The following is a 22,150-nucleotide window of genomic DNA, read 5'->3' as shown; positions in this document are numbered from 1 at the left end:
GATGCTGGGAGGCAGCATTCCTGTGCAGGCAGCATCTCTGTGCAGGCAGCATCCCTGTGCAGGCAGCATCCCTGTGCAGGCAGCATCTCTGTGCAGGCAGCATCCCTGTGCAGGCAGCATCCCTGTGCAGGCAGCATATCTGTGCAGGCAGCATCCCTGTGCAGGTAGCATCCCTGTGCAGGCAGCATCCCTGTGCAGGCAGCATCCCTGTGCAGGCAGCATCCCTGTGCAGGCAGCATCTCTGTGCAGGCAGCATCCCTGTACAGGCAGCATCCCTGTGCAGGCAGCATCTCTGTGCAGGTAGCATCCCTGTGCAGGCAGCATCTCTGTGCAGGCACCATCCCTGTGCAGGCAGCATCCCTGTGCAGGCACCCTGGGAGGCAGCATCCCTGTGCAGGCAGCATCTCTGTACAGGCAGCATCCCTATGCAGGCAGCATCCCTGCGCAGGCAGCATCTCTGTACAGGCAGCATCTCTGTGCAGGCAGCATCCCTATGTAGGCAGCATCCCTGTGCAGGCAGCATCCCTGTGCAGGCAGCATCCCTGCGCAGGCAGCATCTCTGTACAGGCAGCATCCCTATGCAGGCAGCATCCCTGCGCAGGCAGCATCTCTGCGCAGGCAGCATCTCTGTGCAGGCAGCATCCCTGTGTAGGCAGCATTTCTGTGCAGGCAGCATCCCTGTGCAGGCAGCATCCCTGTGCAGGCACCCTGGGAAGCAAGGAGCTGACTTTGTCTTTCAGGTACCCTGAGCCTGGGATTCAGAGGAACTGATGTCATTGTGTCACGGGGTATGCAGACTGAATGGAGAGGGAAAGAGGAGGTCTCTGGGAAGAGGAGGAGGGAGCATGGTGATACAGCAGGACAATACCAGCCAGACCTTATCATAACAAGCCAGAGCAGCGAGACAGGACGGCTCCGGTGCTGGAGGCTGGAGGATGGGTGCTGTGCAGCCTGTGGGACGCCACTTGCTCTCCATCCTTCCTTGCGTGTTTCCCAGCCTACATCAGGCCCCCGGCGTTTCCATGTGCAGTGAGGCACCATAGAGGAGTGCAGCCTCGGCTATTTGGCAGCCCAGCTCCAGGGTCCATTGTGCCGCCCGCATAGAAGTGAGGACCCGTTATCTGCGGCGCCCGAGAGCGTGGACGGCGGCGTCCATAACTTCCTGCGACAGTGGACGCCCCCTGTGTGTGGGACACGTCCAGAGTAACGCTGCCGTCCCCGGGGGGCGCCGAGTGCAGAGGGATCCACGCCGCCTGGCTTCTCCCACTGCACCTGGACATGGACTCAGTGTTCGGGGATGACATCAGCATCATTGCCCAGGAGACATTGCAGGAGGACGAGGAGGAGGATGACTGGGTGGACAGCCCCAACACTGACCAGTCCGGGGACATGTGCTCCGCTTCACATTTTGCTCTGATAACTGCATATGGTGACATCAAGGAGCGGCTTAGTGCCCTGGAGAGGGAGAATGGCACACTGCGCAGGAAGCTGAAAGTCTATGAGATCAAGGTGGGCACAGCCAGCTCTCCACTCTGCTGCCATGTTGTAGAGGGTAAACAAGACACCAGCTTTGATCAGGAAGGGAAAAAGCTCATTCCAAAGCTCAAAGGGTTAACCCAGTGTAGAGGTCATGTACAGAGGCGGGCACAACATTGGTGCAACCTGAGCGCTCAGAGGGGCCCAGGAGGTCAGGGGCCACTACCACCTTCAGGCCAGGGGCAACTGTGCATTATGATGAGGTATGGGACTGCAAAGGGCCCATATATTCATCTTCCACATGGGCCCAGGAGGTCAGGGGGCTATTATCACCCCCAAAGCAGGGATAATTGTGCATAATGATGAGCTCTTGGGCTGCAAAGGGTCCATATATTCATCTTCCATATGGGCCCAGGAGGTCAGGGGCCACTACCACCTCCAGAGTAGGGGCAATTGTGCATTATGATGAGCTATTGGGCTGCAAAGGGTCCATATATTCATCTTCCATATGGGCCCAGGAGGTCAGGAGACCATTATCACCTCCAGAGCAGGGATAATTGTGCATTATGATGAGCTATTGGGCTGCAAAGGGTCCATATATTCATCTTCCATATGGGCCCAGGAGGTCAGGAGACCATTATCACCTCCAGAGCAGGGATAATTGTGCATTATGATGAGCTATTGGGCTGCAAAGGGTCCATATATTCATCTTCCATATGGGCCCAGGAGGTCAGGAGACCATTATCACCTCCAGAGCAGGGATAATTGTTCATTATGATGAGTTATGGGACTGCAAAAGGCCCGTATAGTCTTCTGCTACAGAAGCCCCGGAGGTCAGGAGACCATTATCACCTCCAGAGCAGGGGCAATTGTGCATTATAATGAGCTATTGGACTGCAAAGGGCCCATATATTCTTCTTCCACAGGAGGTCAGTGGGCCCCTTCTACCTACAGAGCATGGGCAATTGTGCATTATGATTAGGTATGGGACTGTAAAGGCCCATATATTCTTCTTCCACAGGAGGTCAGTGGGCCCCTTCTACCTACAGAGCAGGGGCAATTGTGCATTATGATTAGGTATGGGACTGTAAAGGCCCATATATTCTTCCACAGCAGATCAGGGGCAATTGTGGATTATAATGACCAATGGCACTGTAAAGTGCCCATATATTCTTTTAGCACAGGGGCCCTCTTCTGTGTCCTCCAGTGCACGTACTAATTAGAACAATCCTTATTTATATAGTGCCGACATATGCTGCAGCACCTTACAATTCATGCTTGTGCAAATTACAATACACTTTATTAATCCCGAGGGAATTGGAGTATTAAACCATATAGTCATGTAGTGCCAGTGCACCCTATAGTACATACACCACAGGTTGCTACATGGCAGACATATAAGACAAATATTATGGAAGATGATGGGAAATATGAGTGAGAGACACAAAGTTGGACTATCAGTGAAGGAACACGGTATCAGAGACATAGCCTAGATGACAAGTCGCAGAATGTAACCTTGTGTGCACCATTTATCTTCCATGTGTCCTCATCTCTTACATATAAATATCACATCGCGTTTGATACCATGTATCAGTACAATGCAAATATATCTATCTAGTGGTCTTGTGTGTATCGCTAATACTCTGTGTAACCCCTTATCTTCTAAGTGTTTAGTATAAATCACATTTATAATATGATTCATGTGCCTATCACATTTCCAAGATACAAGTCCACAAGAAGATGGTAGGTAAGGTTAAAGGAGTGACGTGTTCTTTTACATACTAAAGTAATGGATACAAAAAAAGTTACTTGCTGAGACAATGTCCCCAGTGGCCAACATCAATGACACACAGCCCAGATTGATCATCATCATTTTATTCTCTTTCTTACATAGCTGATGTATTACATGATGCTCGTCCTAATAGAGGACATGTAATGTGGTATATCAGTGATTGGCAATCACCAGACATTTCTTTACATGACTGCATTATCACATAGCTGATAAATGATGAGGGATGATGTAATATATCAGTGATGTCCACAAGTCACTTATAAGATGTGGGGTAATGTGGCATGTAAATTATACACATCACTTTCCATTATGAGGCAATATCTAATATATTAGAGAAATGTTGAAGACAATATACAAGTAAAGAGCAAAATCGTCTTGCTAAAAGGAAGTAATAAAAACATGACATTGAGCCCTGTAACCTTCTTGTATGTATTAGATTATCATCACTAAAATATTACCTGATTACCTAAGGCTTCTGATATACGGTGAAGCATATGTATCACTGAGGTACAGAAGACTATAAAATTAGGGCTGCACAGACAGATAAGGGCCCCCTGGCCAGCACGGTAGATGTGGCCCTGCGCGAGCGTGGTAGATGTGGCCCTGCGCGAGCGTGGTAGATGTGGCCCTGCGCGAGCGCGCTAGATGTGGCCTTGCGCGAGCGCGCTAGATGTGGCCTTGCGCGAGCGCGCTAGATGTGGCCTTGCGCGAGCGCGCTAGATGTGGCCTTGCGCGAGCGCGCTAGATGTGGCCTTGCGCGAGCGCGGTAGAAGTGGTTCTGCGCGAGCGCGGTAGACGTGGCCCTGCACAATCACAGTAGATGTGGCCCTATGCGAGCGCGGTACAATGGGCCCTGCACAAGCGTGGTACAACGGGTACTGAGGGAGCGCGGTACAACGGGCTCTGCTCGAACGTGGAACATCGGGTCCCTGCTCAAGTGCGGTATATGGGCCCTGTGTATCCACTGCTGCTTGCTGATTTGGAGGTCGTAGTGGTCTCCTGTACCTCTTGGACGGCAACACCAACAATATGTCGCCCCTGACTATAATGGACATTATAATATATTATGACCTTTTATATAATGACTGATAAATTAGCCCATTTTCCTAAGCATAATTAAAAGTCCATGTAAGTATTACAGAGATCTGCATCTTTTAGGCAGGCAAAAAAAAAAAAATTATTGCCAGAACAACTCCCCATATAAGAGTTTAGTCAGTGATTTTTCTCATACTCAAAAAAACCAAACAAACCCAAGACCAGTTTTCATCAGTTTTGGATGAGATTCTCATCAGTGTTTGGTCAGTGTCTGTTTTTACTATGTGTTTCATCAGTAATTTTCTGATACTGTTTGTTAACAATGTCTTTACAATGTTAATCACTGACAGCACACAGATTGTACACTGATGTGAACCATGTGCTGCCTGTGATTCTCAGGGACTCATAGACTTGCATGGGTAATTTTCACTCAGATCCAAAATGTACATGCTGCCTCTTGGTACGCAAAAAATCACGGACAGGCAAGTACAATGGGCACGTGTTCTATCTGTGGAAAACACAGAAAGGACATGTATGTGAAAAACGGTCTGTTGAATTAGGTGTAAAAAAAAAAAAAAAAAAGAATGTGCTACTGACCATATGCAGACTAGATGGGAACCAAATGATTGCATTATGGATCTCTCATCCTCCCCCAGGTTGCAGCGGCTTGTGTAAAAGTGACTTAAAACAAACAGCGATCTTGTTATGGTCAACCTGAGCTTGTTATGGGCCGAAATCTGTCCAAGTCAGGCTATGTGCGCACGTGTGCGCTCTGCACCGCACCGAAAATGTGCGCTTCAGAGCGCAGCTGAAAAGCTACGTTCTGAAGCGCATGGTGCCGGCAGGTTCGTGCGCTCTGCATGCTGCCTCTCCCTATAGACAGCATGCAAACCGCACGAAAGAAGTGACATGTCACTTCTTAGAACGCAGCGATTCGGCAAGCAGCCGAATCGCTGCGTTCTAACATGCCACGTGCGCACGGCCCCTGCACAATCTCCATAGATTGTGCAGGGGACGCAGGACGCATGCAGTTACGCTGCGGTGCAGAACGCAGTGTAACTGCATGTAATACGCACACGTGCGCACATACCCTAAGAGGACTCTTAGACATGAGCCCATTAACCCCTTTGAGCACTCTGACATAACTGTCAGGTGACTGCTGTGTTATACACCTGGCATCTGCCTGTAATAGCAGAAACTGAAGATAGATCTGATCACTGCTGTTAATTCATTTACATGTCTCTGTCAATCATTGACAGTGGCATTTAAATGACTTAGTCATCAGCACACCCATGGTGCGATCCGAAGTACTGATGGGTTATAATTAATGATGAGCGGGCAATACCATGCTCGGGTGTATAGTACTCGTAACGAGCAGTTGGATGCTTAGACGGGCTTGACTTGTCTACTGAGTATAATGGAAGTCAATCGGGAACTCAGGCATTTTTCTGGAAAAATGCTCATTCTCCATTGACTTCCATTATACTCAAGTCGAGCGCATCTGAGTGTCCAATTGCTCGTTACGAGTACTGAGCACCCGAGCATGGTAGTGCTCACTCATCACTAGTTATAATGGCAGCCAGACCTGTCCTGAAGGCCCCTCTTGTTGCTATGTCGGTCCTCAGCCTATCAAGCCCATCAACTTAACAGTATACTGTAATACTAAACTATTTCCGTATACAGTATTAACGATCAAATTATTGCAAATTATTGCAGATTCAAGTACTATTATTTATTTCTAAACTGGGAACAGGGAGGTGATTTAACCCCTTAACGACCGCGGGCCGTAAAATTACGTCCTAAATGACATAATCTTACTGCCCGCGGTCCTCCGGCGGCAGCATGCCGCGATCGGCACACATCTCAGCTGATTTTCACAGCTGAGATGTGTGCCTGCTAGGCACGAGCAGAATCGTTATCTGCTCGTGCCGATTAACCCCTTATATGGCGCTGTCAATACATGACAGCGCCATTATAAGCGCGATTGCGGTAAGCATTTACTTACCGCCCGAAACCGGAAGTCACGTGACGCGATCACGTGACTCCCGATAGTTGTCATGGTAGCACAGGGTCATGTGATGACTCCTGTACTACACATGACTTGGTTTCACTTTCGCTGTGCCCGGGGCACAGCAAAAGAGAAAGACAGCGTATCTGCTGTTTACAGCCTTCCAGCTGTGATCAGCAGATACTGCAGAGCGATCGGAATGCTGATCGCAATAGCCCCCTAGGGGGACTAGTAAAATAAAAAAAAAAAGTTAAAAAATAAGTTTTAAAAAATTAAAAAAAAACAAAAAAACCTAAAAGTTCAAATCACCCCCCATTCGCCCCATTGAAAATTAAAGGGTTAAAAAAATAAAAAATATACACACATTTGGTATCGCCGCGTTCAGAAACGCCCGATCTATCAAAATATAAAATCAATTATTCTGATCAGTAAACGGCGTAGCGGCAAAAAAATTCCAAACGCCAAAACGACGTTTTTTGTCGCCACAACTTTTGCGCAAAATGCAATAAGAGGCGATCAAAACGTAGCATCTGCGCAAAAATGGTACCGTTAAAAGCGTCAGCTCGAGACGCAAAAAATAAGCCGTCATTGAGCCTAAGATCCCGAAAAATGAGAACGCTACGGGTCACGGAATATGGCGTAAAACGTGCGCCACTTTTTTCGGACAAACTTCCGATTTTTTTTAACCCCTTATATAAAAGTAAACCTATACATGTTTGGTGTCTACGAACTCGCACTGACCTGAGGCATCACACCCACACATCAGTTTTACCATATAGTGAACACAGTGAATAAAATATCTCAAAAACCATAGTGCTATCGCACTTTTTTTGCAATTTTTCAGCATTTGGAATTTTTTTGCCATTTTCTAGTACACAATATGGTAAAACTGATGGTTTCATTTAAAAGTACAGCTCGTTCCGCAAAAAATGAGCCCTCACATGACCATATTGACTGAAAAATAAAAAAGTTACGTCTCTCAGAAAAAGAATGGCGAAAAAAAAAACGGAAAGCGAAAAATCGGCCGGTCGTGAAGGGGTTAAGATCCTATTGTTTTTTTTTTTATAAATATTTTAAAAATCTTTGTTTATTTAGGGAAATAAAAAAGATTTTTAAAATATTTATAAAAAAAACCCCAATAAGATCTTAAATCACCTCCTTGTTCCCAGTTTAAAAAATGAATAAATTAGAAAATATACAGTATTTGATCTATCAAAATATACCATCATTTAAACAGTACATTAAACACCAAAAGAAAAAAAAAAAGGAAACTCCACAATCACTGTTTTGGAGTCTATGTACTTCCATAAAAAAATGCAAAAAGTAGCGACCAAACTGTCTAATTAGCTCAAAATGGCATCAATAAAAACACACGTCATCAGAATAATAACTCGTCTCTGAAAGGAGCAACACAAACCAAATTTCTTTGCAAAACTCTAATTGTTTTTAATCACTAAAATATATATATAAAATATATATACTTTTAATAAATTTGCTATAGCAAAGAAAGCCTTTTGACAGAATTGAAAGTTGTTGTTTTTTTTCCGACAAATACACTCCACACAGAATTTTTCTCACATTTGTTCAGAACATTACATAGCAAAATCAATAGTGTCATTCAACGCTAGAACTCGTCTCAGAAACAAAACAAGACCTCATTTCAACTGGAAAATAAAAAAGTTATGGCTTCTGGTAGAAGGGGAAGAAAAAATATATGTGTAAAAACTAGAAAAATAGGCCAGTCATGAAACTTTATTTTTTTCCCTGCTATTTTTCAAGTGTCTCATGTCACATTATCACCCATAAAAACGTTAGAAAATGATCTGTTTAGGGATCATGTACTGGTAATACACAGACAAGCTAGGACAAGATTATTACAAGGCCAAGAACGGTCAGGAAAGGTCACCAGGGGATTATAATGTATGTAAAACATCTAGGAAAAAGTTAAAGATGATATTAAGTAATTGGAGAGGAATGTCTTAATATCTAAATTGATTATAAAAGATGATGGGGTTGAAGGTCAATCTGAAGTCGCACAGGTTTCAGTATATGGATATTGAAAAGTCAAGAAAGTGCATTACATGAGTGATATGGGATCTATTGTTATGGGGTGAGGGATGTGACCCGTCAGAAGTTCAGATATTCTACACACAATGTTGAATGGCTTCCACAATCAGGCCACCTGCACATGATGAGTATTTGGTGAGTTTTTCACCTCAGTATTTGTAAGCCAAATACTTACCGTACTTTTAAATACTTATACTTTTTCAGAGGAAAAGTATAATAGAAACATGTCACCACTTCTGGATTTTCTTTTTACCTACTCCTGGTTTTGGCTTACAAATACTGAGGTAAAAAAACCTCACCAAATAGGCCACCAGCACATGTTGAGTATTTGGTGAGTTTTTACCTCAGAGCTTGTAAGCCAAAACCAAGAGTGGGACAATCAGAGGAAAAGTATAATAGAAACGTGTCACCACTTCTGCATTTTTTACCCACTTCTAATTTTGGCCTTTAAATACTGAGGTAAAAAACTCACCAAATACTCAACATGTGCCCATGGCCTATTTGGTGAATTTTTTTACCTCAGTATTTGTAAGCCAAAACCAGGAGTGGGTAAAAAGTGCAGAAGTGGTGACTTGTTTCTTTTATACTTTCCTCTTATTGTCCCACTCCTGGTTTTGGCTTACAAGCTCTGAGGTAAAAACTCATCAAATACGCTACGTGTGCTCTTGGCTTATATGGTGAGGTTTTTACCTCAGTATTTGTAAGCCAAAACCAGTAGTGGGTAAATAATCCAGAAGTGGTGACGTGTTTCTATTATACTTTTCCTCTGATTGTTCCACTCCTGGTTTTGGCTTATAAATACTGAGGTAAAACACTCACTGAATACTCAACATGTGCACGTGGCCTTATTATACTGGCAGAATACTAGTAGGAAAAGGCATCATATAAACACTTCAGTGAGTTTTGAGGCTATAGGTTCTGATAAGGATTCACTCACATCTGAATATAAATAAGCCGCGTGCTGATAAAAAAACGGATTGCACTCGTACCTAATGTCAAACAATGAGTCAGTGCTGAGCTGCCATATTTTTCTCAGGTGTTTTCAACTTGAGGAAAAATTGTGGTCGCCTAAAATGGCAGACACTCGCCAATGCAAGTCTATGGGTGCAAAAAAAAAAAATAAAAATGGACATCGCACAGTTCATCCTAGTGGCATTAGTTTTTTTCTGGATACATTACCATTCTGTAGCATAGAACACTGTAAATGGTCCTGTAAATGATTGTAGAATAATAGTTGCTGAGAAAAAAATTGCAGGTCATTCAGATGCTAGGTAAGAAAATAATGTGCACTCGCATAGTAATCGCATTGCATATGGAATACTGAATTTATTGATTTTCATCAAGAATAGTTGTACAAATTAAAACAGATATCTTATACGCAATTGTGAACGAACCCTATGGGCTTGTGCGCACGTTGCGAAATTGCATGCATTTACGCTGCGTATTGCACTGCAGTGTAAATGCATGCGTCCTGTGTCCCCTGCACAATCTTTGAAGATTATGCATGACACGTGCGCACAATGCTTTTATGAACGCAGCGATTTGGGTGCTAAAATTTTGACCCAAATCCGTGCGTTCATAAAATGAGCATGTCAATTATTCCGTACGCTTTGGATGCAGCTCCCACTCTGTCTATGGTGGGGGCAGCAGCCATGGCGCATGAAATCGGCTTTTTTTGTATAGAAAAACTCCACATGTGCTGTCAAATCGCTGCAGAATTTTCAGCAGTTATGTGCGCATGAGCCCTAAGGGTTTGTCCGCATGCTGCAGTTTTGTTCTAACCACTAAAGTGCACCTTGTGGCCTCAAAAAACGCATCATGTGGCCAAAAAACGCATCAAAAATCGCTTGCCTTTCTGGTGTGTTTTGACCATGCATTTTTCTTTGCGTTTATAATCGCCAATGAGTGAAAAACACAAGGAAAAACGCAAAAAGAATTGACATGCTGCAGTTTTGTTGTTACCACAAAACTATAGCCCCAAAAAAGCAACATGTGCAGAGCAAAACTGAAATCTCATAGACTTTGCTGGGTAAGGAAAACATGCAGTTGGTGGTGAGTAAAAGGTCACCACAAACCGCACCAAAAACACATCAAAAACTGCAGTGTGCGCATGGGGCCTAAGGAGTATTTTGTTCAGAAATCCCCCCAACATTTTTCATTCATCGACATGGCCATATGAGGGTTTTTTGTGGGAAGCATTGTAGTTTTAAATCACGCCATTCATGTTACCATACATTACACTGGAAAATGGGGAAAAAAAATCCAAGTACTGTAAAATTGTGGAAAAAAAAAATTAAATTCCGCCATTGTTTTTTTGAAATTTGGTTTTACAGCATTTGTGTTGTAATGACTAATCAAAATAATTTCCATGTCAATGCAATTTCGAGATGGCACTTTTTTTTTATTAGTTTAGTGGTAAAAATAAACTCTAAGCTTTTTGTATAAGACCAATTTTGATTGTGTCGCTATTTTGAGGGACCTATAATTTTTTTTAATTTCAGTCAAGGGATTTATGTGAGGCTTTGTGTTTTTGTAGTTAATCATTAAAACTGACAACGATTCAGGTTCTTCACGTTTTAGAACCACCAATATGCATTAAAACGACTGCCGTTGGGGGCCTTATTCCTTGGGGTTTAAAGTGATTAACTATACAACTTGAAAAAATTCATAATGCGTGTAGTTTCCAAAATGGGGTCACTTTTGGTGGGGGGGTTCTGCTATTTAGGCACCTCGAATGTGACATGGTGCCTGCAATCTATTTTAGCTATATTTGCTTTCCAAAATTCAAATATTCCTCCATCTGTTCTGAGCCCTCCCATTTGTCCAAACAGAACTTTTTGAATACATTTGGGGTATCGCTGCTGTCAGAAGAAAGTAGGTAACAAACTGTGAAGTCCACTTTTTGATGTTACGTCTTGCAAAAGTGAGAAATTTGAGTCTACAGCAACATTTTTGTGAAAAAAATAAATAAATAATATTTTCGATATGACAGCCTAATGTTATCAAATTCTGTGTAGTAATTGGGAGTTCAAAATGCTCACCATACTCCTGGATAAAATCCATGAAGGGTCTAGTTTCCAGAATGGGGTCACTTGTGGGGGTGTCTGCTGTTTAGGTACCTTAAGGCTATGTGCGCTCTAGGCCGTTTTACCCGCGGATTTACCCACGGTTTTGCTGCGGAAATTTCGTGAGAAAAATCACTTTTCTAGTGCGCACATAGCCTAAGGGCCCGGCATATGCGACATGGTGCCCCCGTTCTCTATTTCATCCAAATTTCTGTTCCAAAATTCAAGTGTTGCTCCTTCCTTTCCAAGCCCAGCCATTTGTCCAAACAGAGGTTTCTCACCACATGTGGGCTATCAACACACTCAGAAGAAACTGGGTAACAAATTGGGTAAAGCAATATTTTAGAGGTAGAATTTAACTTTATTTTTGTTTTCATTCCACTTTACATTAGTTTCTGTGTAGCACCTCAAGCATTACATTTTTTTCTTAACAACCGTTTTGCTGTATTTGCGGGGTCTGGTTTTTTAAAATGGTATAACTTTTTCAATATGTAGGCCCAAAAACGTCCATTCAAATCTGAATAGACCCCTAAATAAACAGGCTTTGTAAATTTCTTGAGAAATTGCTGCAAAAGTTTGAACCCTTCTAACAGCCTAACAAAATAAAATTATGTTTGAAAAATGATGCAGATATAAATAGATATATGGCAAATGTTATTTATGAATTACTTTGTACATACAGTATGATTAACTGGTTTAACCCTTCACAACCTTGACGTATATATATCCAGGGTCGCTTCCCCCCCGATTACCGCGGGCTCTGGCTACCAGCCCACGATAATCCCCGCACATGTCTGTTGATCCAATCAGCAGACATGTGCAGCCAACAGGGGCAGGTGAATCAGAGATCCACAGGTGCCTGCTTACAACTTAGATCGCGCTGTCAAAATCTGACAGCGTTATTGAAATGGTCGCGGCGGGGATCATGCCGTTACCTGCCGCCATCAGCGGCACCATGGTAGTGCAGGGTCAACTGCTGAACCCTGATGCTACCATAACTCACTTCCTGTGAGAGCCTTAGAAGCGCTAGCACTCACAGGTACACGGCATTTCTGCTGATCAGAGCGATTCTGCAGCATCACTCTGATCACTACAATTGATTGGATTGTGCAGTGATAAAGTCCCGTAAGGGAACTAGTACAAATCAATATAAATTTTTTTAAAAATATGACAAAATTGAAAAAACCTAAAAGTTCAAATTACCCCCTTTTTGCCCTATAGAAAATAAAATGAGTTCAGAAATGCCCGATCTATCTAAATATAAAATCAATCACTCTGATCGGTACATGGCGCAGCAAGAAAAAATTCCAAACGCCCTAATTACGTTTTTTGGTCGCCGCAACATTGCATTAAAATGCAATAACAGGCGATCAAAATGTCGCATCTATGCAATAATGCTATAATTAAAAATGTTAGGTGAAGATGCAAAAAATAAGCCATCACTGAGCCCCAGATCGTGAAAAATGGGAATGCTACAGGCTCGGGATATGGCTACAAAAGCGCAATTCTTTTTTTAGACAAACTTCTGATTTTTTTTTTTTCCAAATGTTTTTATTAAATTTTTCAATTTTTATAAACATAACAAAGACCTTCATGGTTACAAAAGAAGAACATTCCTCTGACAGAATAAAACATAATAGGGGATATTGTCCCAACTTAAAATTCCAGACTGCTCTTTGGTAAGTCGTTAAAACCTGTGTCAACCCTAGGTATTTCCGAAGTTGCTGATGTGTCCCGATATACCCTTATCTGCTCATCTTCTCCGCTCTCCACAACCCACTACTGGATGATTCTTAATTTACCCAAGTTGTCTTGGATATCATTCAAGAGATACCACTCTGAGTGTGTAAAAGGTGTCATCACATTATTTATCTCTCCCGGGGTAAATTGGCGTTCAATAAAGTTTCTCCATCTCCCAAAAAACTTGCCTGTCAACCTGTCTTTGTCCCTTTCCGCTGCCATTTTTTCTAGTCTCAATAGGTTGTGTAATTCGCCAATGACTTCCTTCATGGATGGTCTCTCTCTGTGTATCCAGTGTTTTAAAATACATCGTTTGGCTATCATGGCTATGTCATGTAGTATTGCAAAATGTTTCTGTCCCTGCGCCTCCGAACCCCCTCTTACTCCTTTCTCAAAGGAGTGAAAAATCCACACCATTAACTCTAAATCACTAGAAATTCCCCATGTTGCTCTAACAAATGCCCTAACTTGATTCCAAAACCCCTGAATTTTCTTACATTCCCATAATCCATGTAACATATCTGTTTTCTCTTCTTGACACTTAGGACATCGCATATCTCTTCCTGGTATATTGAATCCCAAGATAGCCCTATGTAAGATTCTAAATTGAGTGTCCCTCCATCTCTCATTAGTAACATGTTTCCGCACTTGTACCCAACCCTTCAATATGGTGCCCACCACTTCTTGTCCTTTCAATTGTTTCCCCCAAGCTGTTAGGGTACGGCTATCTTCCCTAGATATAAGCACCCCCCGAAATATTCGGTAGATATGAGAGACATTGACACTTGCTATATCACCTTCCATAAGTTCATCAATCAAACTTCTGTTCAGTTCCCTTCCAAGCTCACTCAGATCTCCAAGCACCCCAAATTTTAATTGTTCATATTGGATAATATGCGAGCTATTGAGGTCATACTTATCTAGCACTTCTTTGCCTGTCATCCACCTTCTCTCCTCCACATTCATAACGTCTTTCACCCACCTAATGCCCTTCTCTTTCCATCTAATAAACAGCTTGTTTTCTCTTCCCAAGGGGAAGTTTGGAGATGCCCAAGGGTTCAAGTACTTAGACACTTTCCATGAAAGACTCAGCTTCTTTCTCACTGACTTCCAGGTTAACATAGTGTCTCGGAATATGATTGAGCACCTTATGTGCCTTTCCACCTTGGACAATGGAGAGTGTAGAATGGACGTCAAATCCCATGGTGATGCATACTTAGCTTCCATACCGTAGTCTGAGTGCCTACTCGTCCCTCTCATCCAATCCAACACATGCCTCATTATACACACCAGATTATATCCCCGAACATCTGGGAAGCTAAGTCCTCCCTCCTCCGCTGACTTCATCAGTGTACGCAATTTTATTCTGGGTTTCCTTCCCCTCCATACAAAATCCGCATACGCAGAGTTCAGTCTATTCACATCCTTTAGTTTTAGTAATAACGGGATTGTCTGGAATGGATATAGTAGTCTAGGAAAGCTCATCATTTTTATCAGGTGACATCTTGCCAGAAGTGGTAGAGGCAGACCCTTCCATCCCTTGATTTGTGTTATAATTTTCCTTATTAACGGTCCGTAATTTAGCTCGTAGATCGATTCCATCGTTCTCCCTATATGTATTCCCAGGTATTTAATTGAAGTCTGTGCTATAGGGATGCCACAGAAACAACCCTCCTTTGCGTTTCCCCCTGTTGGTCCTTGAGGCCCCCTCAGAAACATGATCTCGCACTTTTTCTTGTTTAGCTTAAATCCCGATATTAGTCCAAATTTCTCAATCAAGGCAAGAGTCTGTGGTAAATCTGCGCTGGGGTCCCCCATATACAGTATAACATCATCAGCAAAAAGCGCTACCTTTATTTCCATTTCCCTTATCTTGATCCCTTTAAAGCTGTTCTGTCCCTGTAAAATTCTTGATAAAGGTTCAATTGCCAGGTTGAATAGGAGGGGAGATAGCGGGCAACCTTGTCTTGTTCCCTTCATCAAAGGGAACACATCTGATAGAAAGCCCGGAGTGTGTATCCTAGCTCCCGAGTTGGCATATAGTGTTCTGATATAAAGTCTCATTTTGCCTACTAATCCTATGGCCTCCATTACCCTGTCTAACCAGCTCCAGTTTACATTATCGAACGCTTTTTCAGCGTCAAGAGTAACTAGGGCTGGTTTTGCCCCTTTCCCAGTGCACTCTAATCTCACTGCGTCTAACACTAGAATTGTCCTCCGGATGTTAGTGACAGCATTTCTCCCTTTAATAAACCCCACCTGGTGTTCTGTAATGATCCTAGGTAGAATCATGGCCAATCTGTTAGCCATGATCTTGGACATTATTTTTAAATCCTGGTTTATAAGTGATATGGGCCTATAGCTAGAGGGATCATCTAGATCTTTGGTCCCCTTGGGGAGTAATTTGATATATGCTACATTAGAATTTTTGGGAATTTCCCCTCCTTCCAGTAATGCGTTAAATACAGCCGTAAGATCCGGTGAGATCAGATCCTTCATAGCCCTGTAAAATTCGCTATTAAACCCGTCAGGTCCCGGTGCCTTGTTGGTGTTAAGGTCCCCGATTGTTCTCATTACCTCCTCCACTGTAATAGGTGCATTCAAGGCACTCAAGTCTTCCTCATTTAACCTGGGCATGTGTGCTTGTCTCAGCCATTCTGCCTCGTCAGTCATGTCATTCTCTCCTGGCCCATATAATTTTCTATAATAATCTCCCAGCAGTTTATTAATTTCCTTAGGGTCCGTGGTCACCTCTCCCCCCTTTGTTTTCAGTTTGGGGATCACTGTCATCTTTCTGCTGCCCCTTGCCAGGTTTGCCAACATTCTCCCCGCCTTGTTGCCAAATCTATGCAACTCAGCTTCTTTGTGCGACCAGAATAATTGTTCCTTCCTTTTGGCCCAATCGTCAAATCCCCTTTTCGCCTCCAACCATCTGTCTTTAGCTGTGGGAGATCTGTTTGCCAGGTACTTAGTGTAAGCTACCCGAACTGCTTCACTCAGGGCATTATAATTTTCATTCGTTTTTCGTTTGATCATGGCCGCATACCCCATCAATCGACCCCTCAGTACCGCCTTTGCCGTTTCCCAATATAACATTGGTGTCCCTTTATGTTCCTTGTTGTCTTCTATGAATTCTCCCCACCACTCTTGCAGTATTTTTTGGAAGTTTTCTTGTCTAAGAAGAAAAGATGGAAATCTCCATATGATATCTGTACCTCTCTTGAATTTTTCTCTAATGCCCAATCTCACTGGACTATGATCTGATATCACCATGTTCTCTATCTCACAGTTTTGTACTCCATTCACTAGGTCTTGAGATATCCAGAACTGGTCAATACGTGACCAACTATCATGTGGGTGTGAAAAGTGCGTATATTCTCTATCATGCGGATGCGTTAGTCTCCAGATATCTTTCAATCCTACATCTTCTAATGTTACCTCTCTATTGTCTGACCTCCTGTCCACGTTTCCGACTCCCTCCTCCCTCCTCCTCCTATCCTCCGCTGAGTCTGGAACTGTGTTAAAGTCTCCTCCCACTATTATGTTAGTCCCCCCCTCTGTTAGTAATCTGGCCTTTATGCCTTCATGAAAGGAGTTCTGTTGTGCGTTTGGACCGTAAACATTATAAATGCTAAGTTTGCCCGCTGGACTAATGATTGTTAAGTGTTGCCACCTTCCCTGGTCATCAGCCTCGTGTGTCACTACTTCATGGCTTAGTTGTTTATTTATAAGAATCATGGTACCCGCTTTCCTGCCTTGTGCTTCCGCCCCGTATACGGTGCCCACCCAGTGTTTCTTCATGCGGAAAAAATCCTCCTTCCCCAAGTGCGTTTCCTGTAATAGTGCAATGTCTGTTTTAAGTCTTTTCAGGTGTCTCAATATCATTGCTCGTTTGTTAGGAGATCTCAGACCTTTAACGTTCCACGTAATTATTTGTACCATGGTTACTAATGCATTCTGCTTTTGCTGGTCCCTCTCCTGTGGGCCCTAGCCTCCCGATAGGCGAGACAATCATCACTAAATACCTTGTTAGCCCCCCAAAGTTGACACTTCCCTTCCCCACCTTGTAAGTATAACAAAAGTAACAAAAAACAAGTAACTGTGAAACATGTTTTCCCTATCGAGAAATTTTTGGCACTTTTCGCCATGTTAGTGACTTCCACTTTTCCTGACCAAACCATCAAGCTCCCTAGTCCCCCCCCCTTAAAGTATACATTTTATCCCCGGACCATCATGAACGAGCCCCGAATGATATGAGGAGATTGAGACATTATGTTAATACCTCTCAAGAAGAAGAGAAAATTAAAAAAAAAAAACAAAAAAACAAAAAAAAAAAAAAAAAACAAAAAAAAAAAAGGGTAATTCGGGTCCAACTTAGCTCTGAGTCCTGGAAACCATCCTGACGTTCAGATTAGATCCCCTTCAATTGTGTCTGCATGCCGATCTTGGACAAAGGAAAGAGGAGGTAAGGGAAGAGGGGGGAAAGGAGAAAAAAAAAAAAAAGGGAGGGGGGAAGGTGAAGCAGGGAGTAAAAGGAGGAGGCCCAAAAATTGGCACATAGCCTCCCCTTCCACCCCTCATGACCCCTCGCCCCTCTCTCCTTGACAAAAAATACGAAAGGGATCTATTTGATTTCAGTTATCCTGAATCTTCCCCAAGAGTTAGTCTCTGTGATCCGTGCGAGGAGTAGGTTGTTGTAATCCTGGGCTTGTTCTCCTCTCCTTTCTGCTCTCAACTTGCGTTTGCTCTCTGAGATGTTTCGGATCTTTTCCTGGGCTCATGGAAAATCGTCTTCTGTTGCTCCCCTCTTCACTAGATCCCCTCCCCTGTCCATCTGGCCGGGACTTGTCTGGCTCTGCCATGATAGCATTTTCTGCTTCTTTATAATCTTTGTAGTAAGCAAACGAGCCATTGGGGTTTTTAACTTTTAGTGTAGCAGGGTACATCAGCTGACATTTTATTTTTTTGTTATACAGAAATGTGCAAATTTTGCTAAAATCTTTTCTTCTTCTGGACACTTCAGCCGAGTAATCACCAAAAATCAGCAATCTATTGCCTTGGTAATGTAACGGGCGCTTACGTTCCCTAAAGGCCCTCAGTATTTCCTCCTTGTGCTTGTAATCTAGATATTTAACTATCACCTGTCTAGCCCTCACCGGGTTTTTCTTGTTGAGATTCTGTTCCTCTCCCTTGTTCGCCTCTTGTTGTCGCAGTGGTCCCACTCTATGAGCCCTTTCTACTCTGAATTTTGCCTTTATGCCTAAGGCCTGAGGTAGCTCCAGCTCACATATATTGTCCAGTTGCCCCAATGAGACCGATTCTGGCAGCCCGACTATACGTAAATTATTTCGTCTCGACCGATTCTCCAAGTCTTCAGCCTTGTCTTTCAGATATTCATTAGACTTCACTAGACTTGCTATTTGTCCTTGCATAGCCAAAATTGTTTCTTCAGAATCAGATATTCTCTGTTCCGTTTCTGCCAATCTAGATGCCTGGACGTTTATCTGATTTTGCATAGCAGCCAATGATGTTTGTATGGCTGTCTCAATGACCACTTTGATCTCTTTTGACAGATGTGATGTCACTTCTACAGCTAATTTTTTTATAATCTATATTGAGCTCCTGGTTGTACTTGTTTTGGCCTCCAGGTGGTGCAATTGTCTTATATTTCTTATTTTGCACTGAGCTTTTCCCTCTCTCTGCCAGCAGTAATTTGCATGATTGAGACATTGGTGTCCCTGGCTGCTTCTTGTTTTCTTTACAGGGGGTACTAGTGTTTCTGGCATGTAGCTTCTGGTGAGGTCTTTCAGGATTAGGTCCCTCATGTTGCTTAATTATTTTCCCTTCTCTTCCTGCTGCTCCACTGTGCAATCTTTGCTTGCTAATTCCTCCTTCCCATCTCTCTTCCATGTCCATGTCGCCTTCATCTTCCCACTGAGATCCTTCCTCTTCTGTCCCCTGCATCCATCTCTCCCCAGCCCCCTCCTCTTCTGTCTCATAGCTCGCATCTCCTTTATCTCCCCCTCTCCTAATCTGTGTTACCGCGGCTTGCAGCTGGGACTCCGTCCCCTCCTCCACCAGACTCTCCGGCGCCATGTTAATTTCTTCCTCCACACATGGCACTTCAGGATCATTGCTTCTCCGGGACATCTCGCTGCAGCCAGCACTTCTCAGGAGGTACCGCTCCATGCCTGCTGACTTCTAATTCCCCTCCAAGGTCTTTTTGTCTCATCCACGTGTCCGGGTGAGTTATTTTCTGTCGGTTTCTCCGGGGGGTGGCAGGAGCTTCCCCTCTATGCTGTCACCTCAGCCAGGACAGGATCCGGAAGTCCTCCTGATTTTTTTTTCACCGCTTAGATAAAAGTAAACCTATACATATTTGGTATCTACAAACTTGTACTGACATGAGGCATCACACCGAAATGTCGGTTTTACCATATAGTGAATATGGTAACAAAAAAAACCCCAAAACTATTGTGCAATTGGACTTTTTGCAATTTCACCGCACTTGGAATTTTTTCCCCATTTTCCAGTACACTATATGGTAAAACTAATGGTTTCATTCAAAAGCACAACTCATCCCTCAAAACACAAGCCCTCATACGGCTATATTGACAGAAAACTAAAAAAGTTATGGCTCTTGGAAGAAGGAGAAGAAAAAACTAAAATGAAAAATCGCCGGGGGGGTGATGGGTTAAGGAATAAGGATATAAAAATTTTAAGTTTGAAAATTGCTATTTTTTTCAAGTTTTTTTTGCCAAAATTCCCATATTTTCATGAATAAACGCTAAAAAACAACCTAAATTTACCAATAACATAAAGTTCAATGTGTCATGAAAAAAATAATTTCAGAATCACTGGGATTCTGTTGAAGCGTTCCACAGTCATTACCACATAAATTGATTCTAATCAGATTTCTAAAATTTGGCTTGGTGATGAAGGTCAAAATTATCACTGTCAATAACAGGTTAAGCCTTCCTTTTTTAAGGTCTCAAGTGTACATGTTGCTTTAAAAACAGTAATACATAGATCACATGTTCAATCCACAAATTCATTACTTACGACCTGAGATTTCCATTTCACTGTTCTCTCCAGATACCAAATTCATGGTAGAAATTGATTCCAAAGACTTGTATTAAAAGGATTAAGTCACTAGGTTTTTGCTACCTCTAGGGGCAAAGGCCCTGATTCCAGTGATGTGTGACTTACTTGGACGCTTGCTGTAGTTTTGCTAAAATCAGTTTAATCACTGAGATTATCACTTGAGGACTAGAAAACTTTCTACCATGTAGTTCAACCCTGCTCCACCACTGATTGGAAGCTTTCTGCCTATGCACAGTATACACAGAAAGCTGACAGTCAGTCATGTGGGCGAGGTTATACAGAGCTCTATATTTAGAGAACTGGTATATCTGCAATAGATAAAACAGTTTTTGATCAAAACTGCAGTAACCAGTAAAGCGATACATCACTGGAATCGGGGTCACTGACACTACATCATGCTGCTCACAAGTGGGGTACTAAAAAATGGTGACAGATTCTCTTTAAGACGTAAATGGTGCACAGTATGAGCAGCACCACCCTGCAATGTTTCGGAGGCCATGCCCTCTATCTTATCTCATACACGCTAATCTCATGCCCTCATGAATAGTTATAGTGTGACAAAAACATATGTATTTACCTACACTTTCAAGAAACAATATCTGTTATCTGGTAACAGCATCACCATTGTATCTAATTCATAAAAAAAATTATATATTGAAATTACAATTTTCATTTATCCTTTTTGGGGCAAGTTTCTGTTTTAAAGGGAATCTGTCAGCAGGTTTTTGCTACTTAATCTGAGAGCAGCATGATGTACACAGACTGAATTCAACCATGTATTACTTGGTGCAGTCGTTCTGACACAATCAGAGATTTCATATTTAGCAATGCAGCAGAGCTGAGAGAGTTGTCCCGCTCACCCCTGACTTTCTATAGATATTATACATTGACAGTGAGGTATCAATCAGAGGAGGGGGCTGGCCGGAATGTTGTGTGTGTGACATTGTAGTCTGAGTAATGATAAGTCCTGCTGTGTCCCTGCTGCTTAAACAAACATAGCAAATAAATAATAGATCCGGACCTTGACAAGACAGGCATCGCTAAATTCTCTGTATTAACCCTTGCAGCATGCTGACTTTAGCTTACAAAGCAAAAACCTGCTGACAGATTCCCTTTGTTATACTTTTATTTAACTTTACTAGTCCCCCTAGGGGACAATAAGGATCAGCAGTCTGATCGCTGATTCATTCCTGTTGATCAGAGCTGCACGGCTCTGATCAGTTGAAATGCTGTGTTCCTGTTACAGCTGCTCTGCCAGCTGTAACAGGAACTCTGTCATGACCCGTCGCTACCATGGCAACTATCGGCTCCCCGTTATCACATCACGGGGCCTCCGATGGCGGTGGGGAAATTTTGATCTAAGGGGTTAACATGCGAGGCTCGATTGCGGATCCACCTGTGCCTGTTAGCCACACATATCTGCTGTTCAAATCAGCAGACATGTGCAGGGATCGCCGCCAGCTCACCGCAGCAGCCGGCGGTGATTACCCCTTCATGATTTAGGACGTACTGGTACGTCTTTGGTTGTGGAGGGATTAAGGGTTCTCTCACATCTGCTTATAAATACGCCGAGTGCACTGCGAGAAAAAAGTCGCATTGCTCTTGGACCAATGTTGGTCAATGAGGCAGTACAGATCTGCAATTTTTTTTTTTCTCAGCTGTATTTGGCCTGAGGAGAAAATTGCAGCATGCTGCTTATGTCCATGTATATTGGACTAGACTAGCCAATACAAGTCTGTGGGTGTGAGAAAAAAAACACGTCACAGGGACCATGCGTTAGCCAATTTTTACAGATACATTACCATTCTGTAACATTGAATACTGTAAATAGTCCTGTAAATGATGGATAAATAATAGCTGCTG

The 22,150-nt window shown here is 42.9% G+C and overlaps 1 protein-coding gene across 1 annotated transcript in view; it reads left to right on the top strand.

The window, feature by feature from the left end:
* The first annotated feature begins 820 nt into the window (after nt 1-820).
* Nucleotides 821-22,150, top strand: part of TBKBP1 (TBK1 binding protein 1) — a 109,199-nt gene continuing 87,869 nt past the window's right edge. Inside the window, exon 1 of the mRNA XM_075347649.1 lies at nt 821-1,509. Coding sequence (XP_075203764.1) covers nt 1,279-1,509 — 231 coding nt within the window. The 5' untranslated portion in view covers nt 821-1,278. The remainder of the gene's footprint in view (nt 1,510-22,150) is intronic.

Source organism: Anomaloglossus baeobatrachus, chromosome 5 (assembly GCF_048569485.1).
Source record: "Anomaloglossus baeobatrachus isolate aAnoBae1 chromosome 5, aAnoBae1.hap1, whole genome shotgun sequence".
Classification (NCBI taxonomy): Eukaryota; Metazoa; Chordata; class Amphibia; order Anura; family Aromobatidae; genus Anomaloglossus; species Anomaloglossus baeobatrachus.
This window is presented reverse-complemented; position numbering and strand designations above follow the sequence as displayed.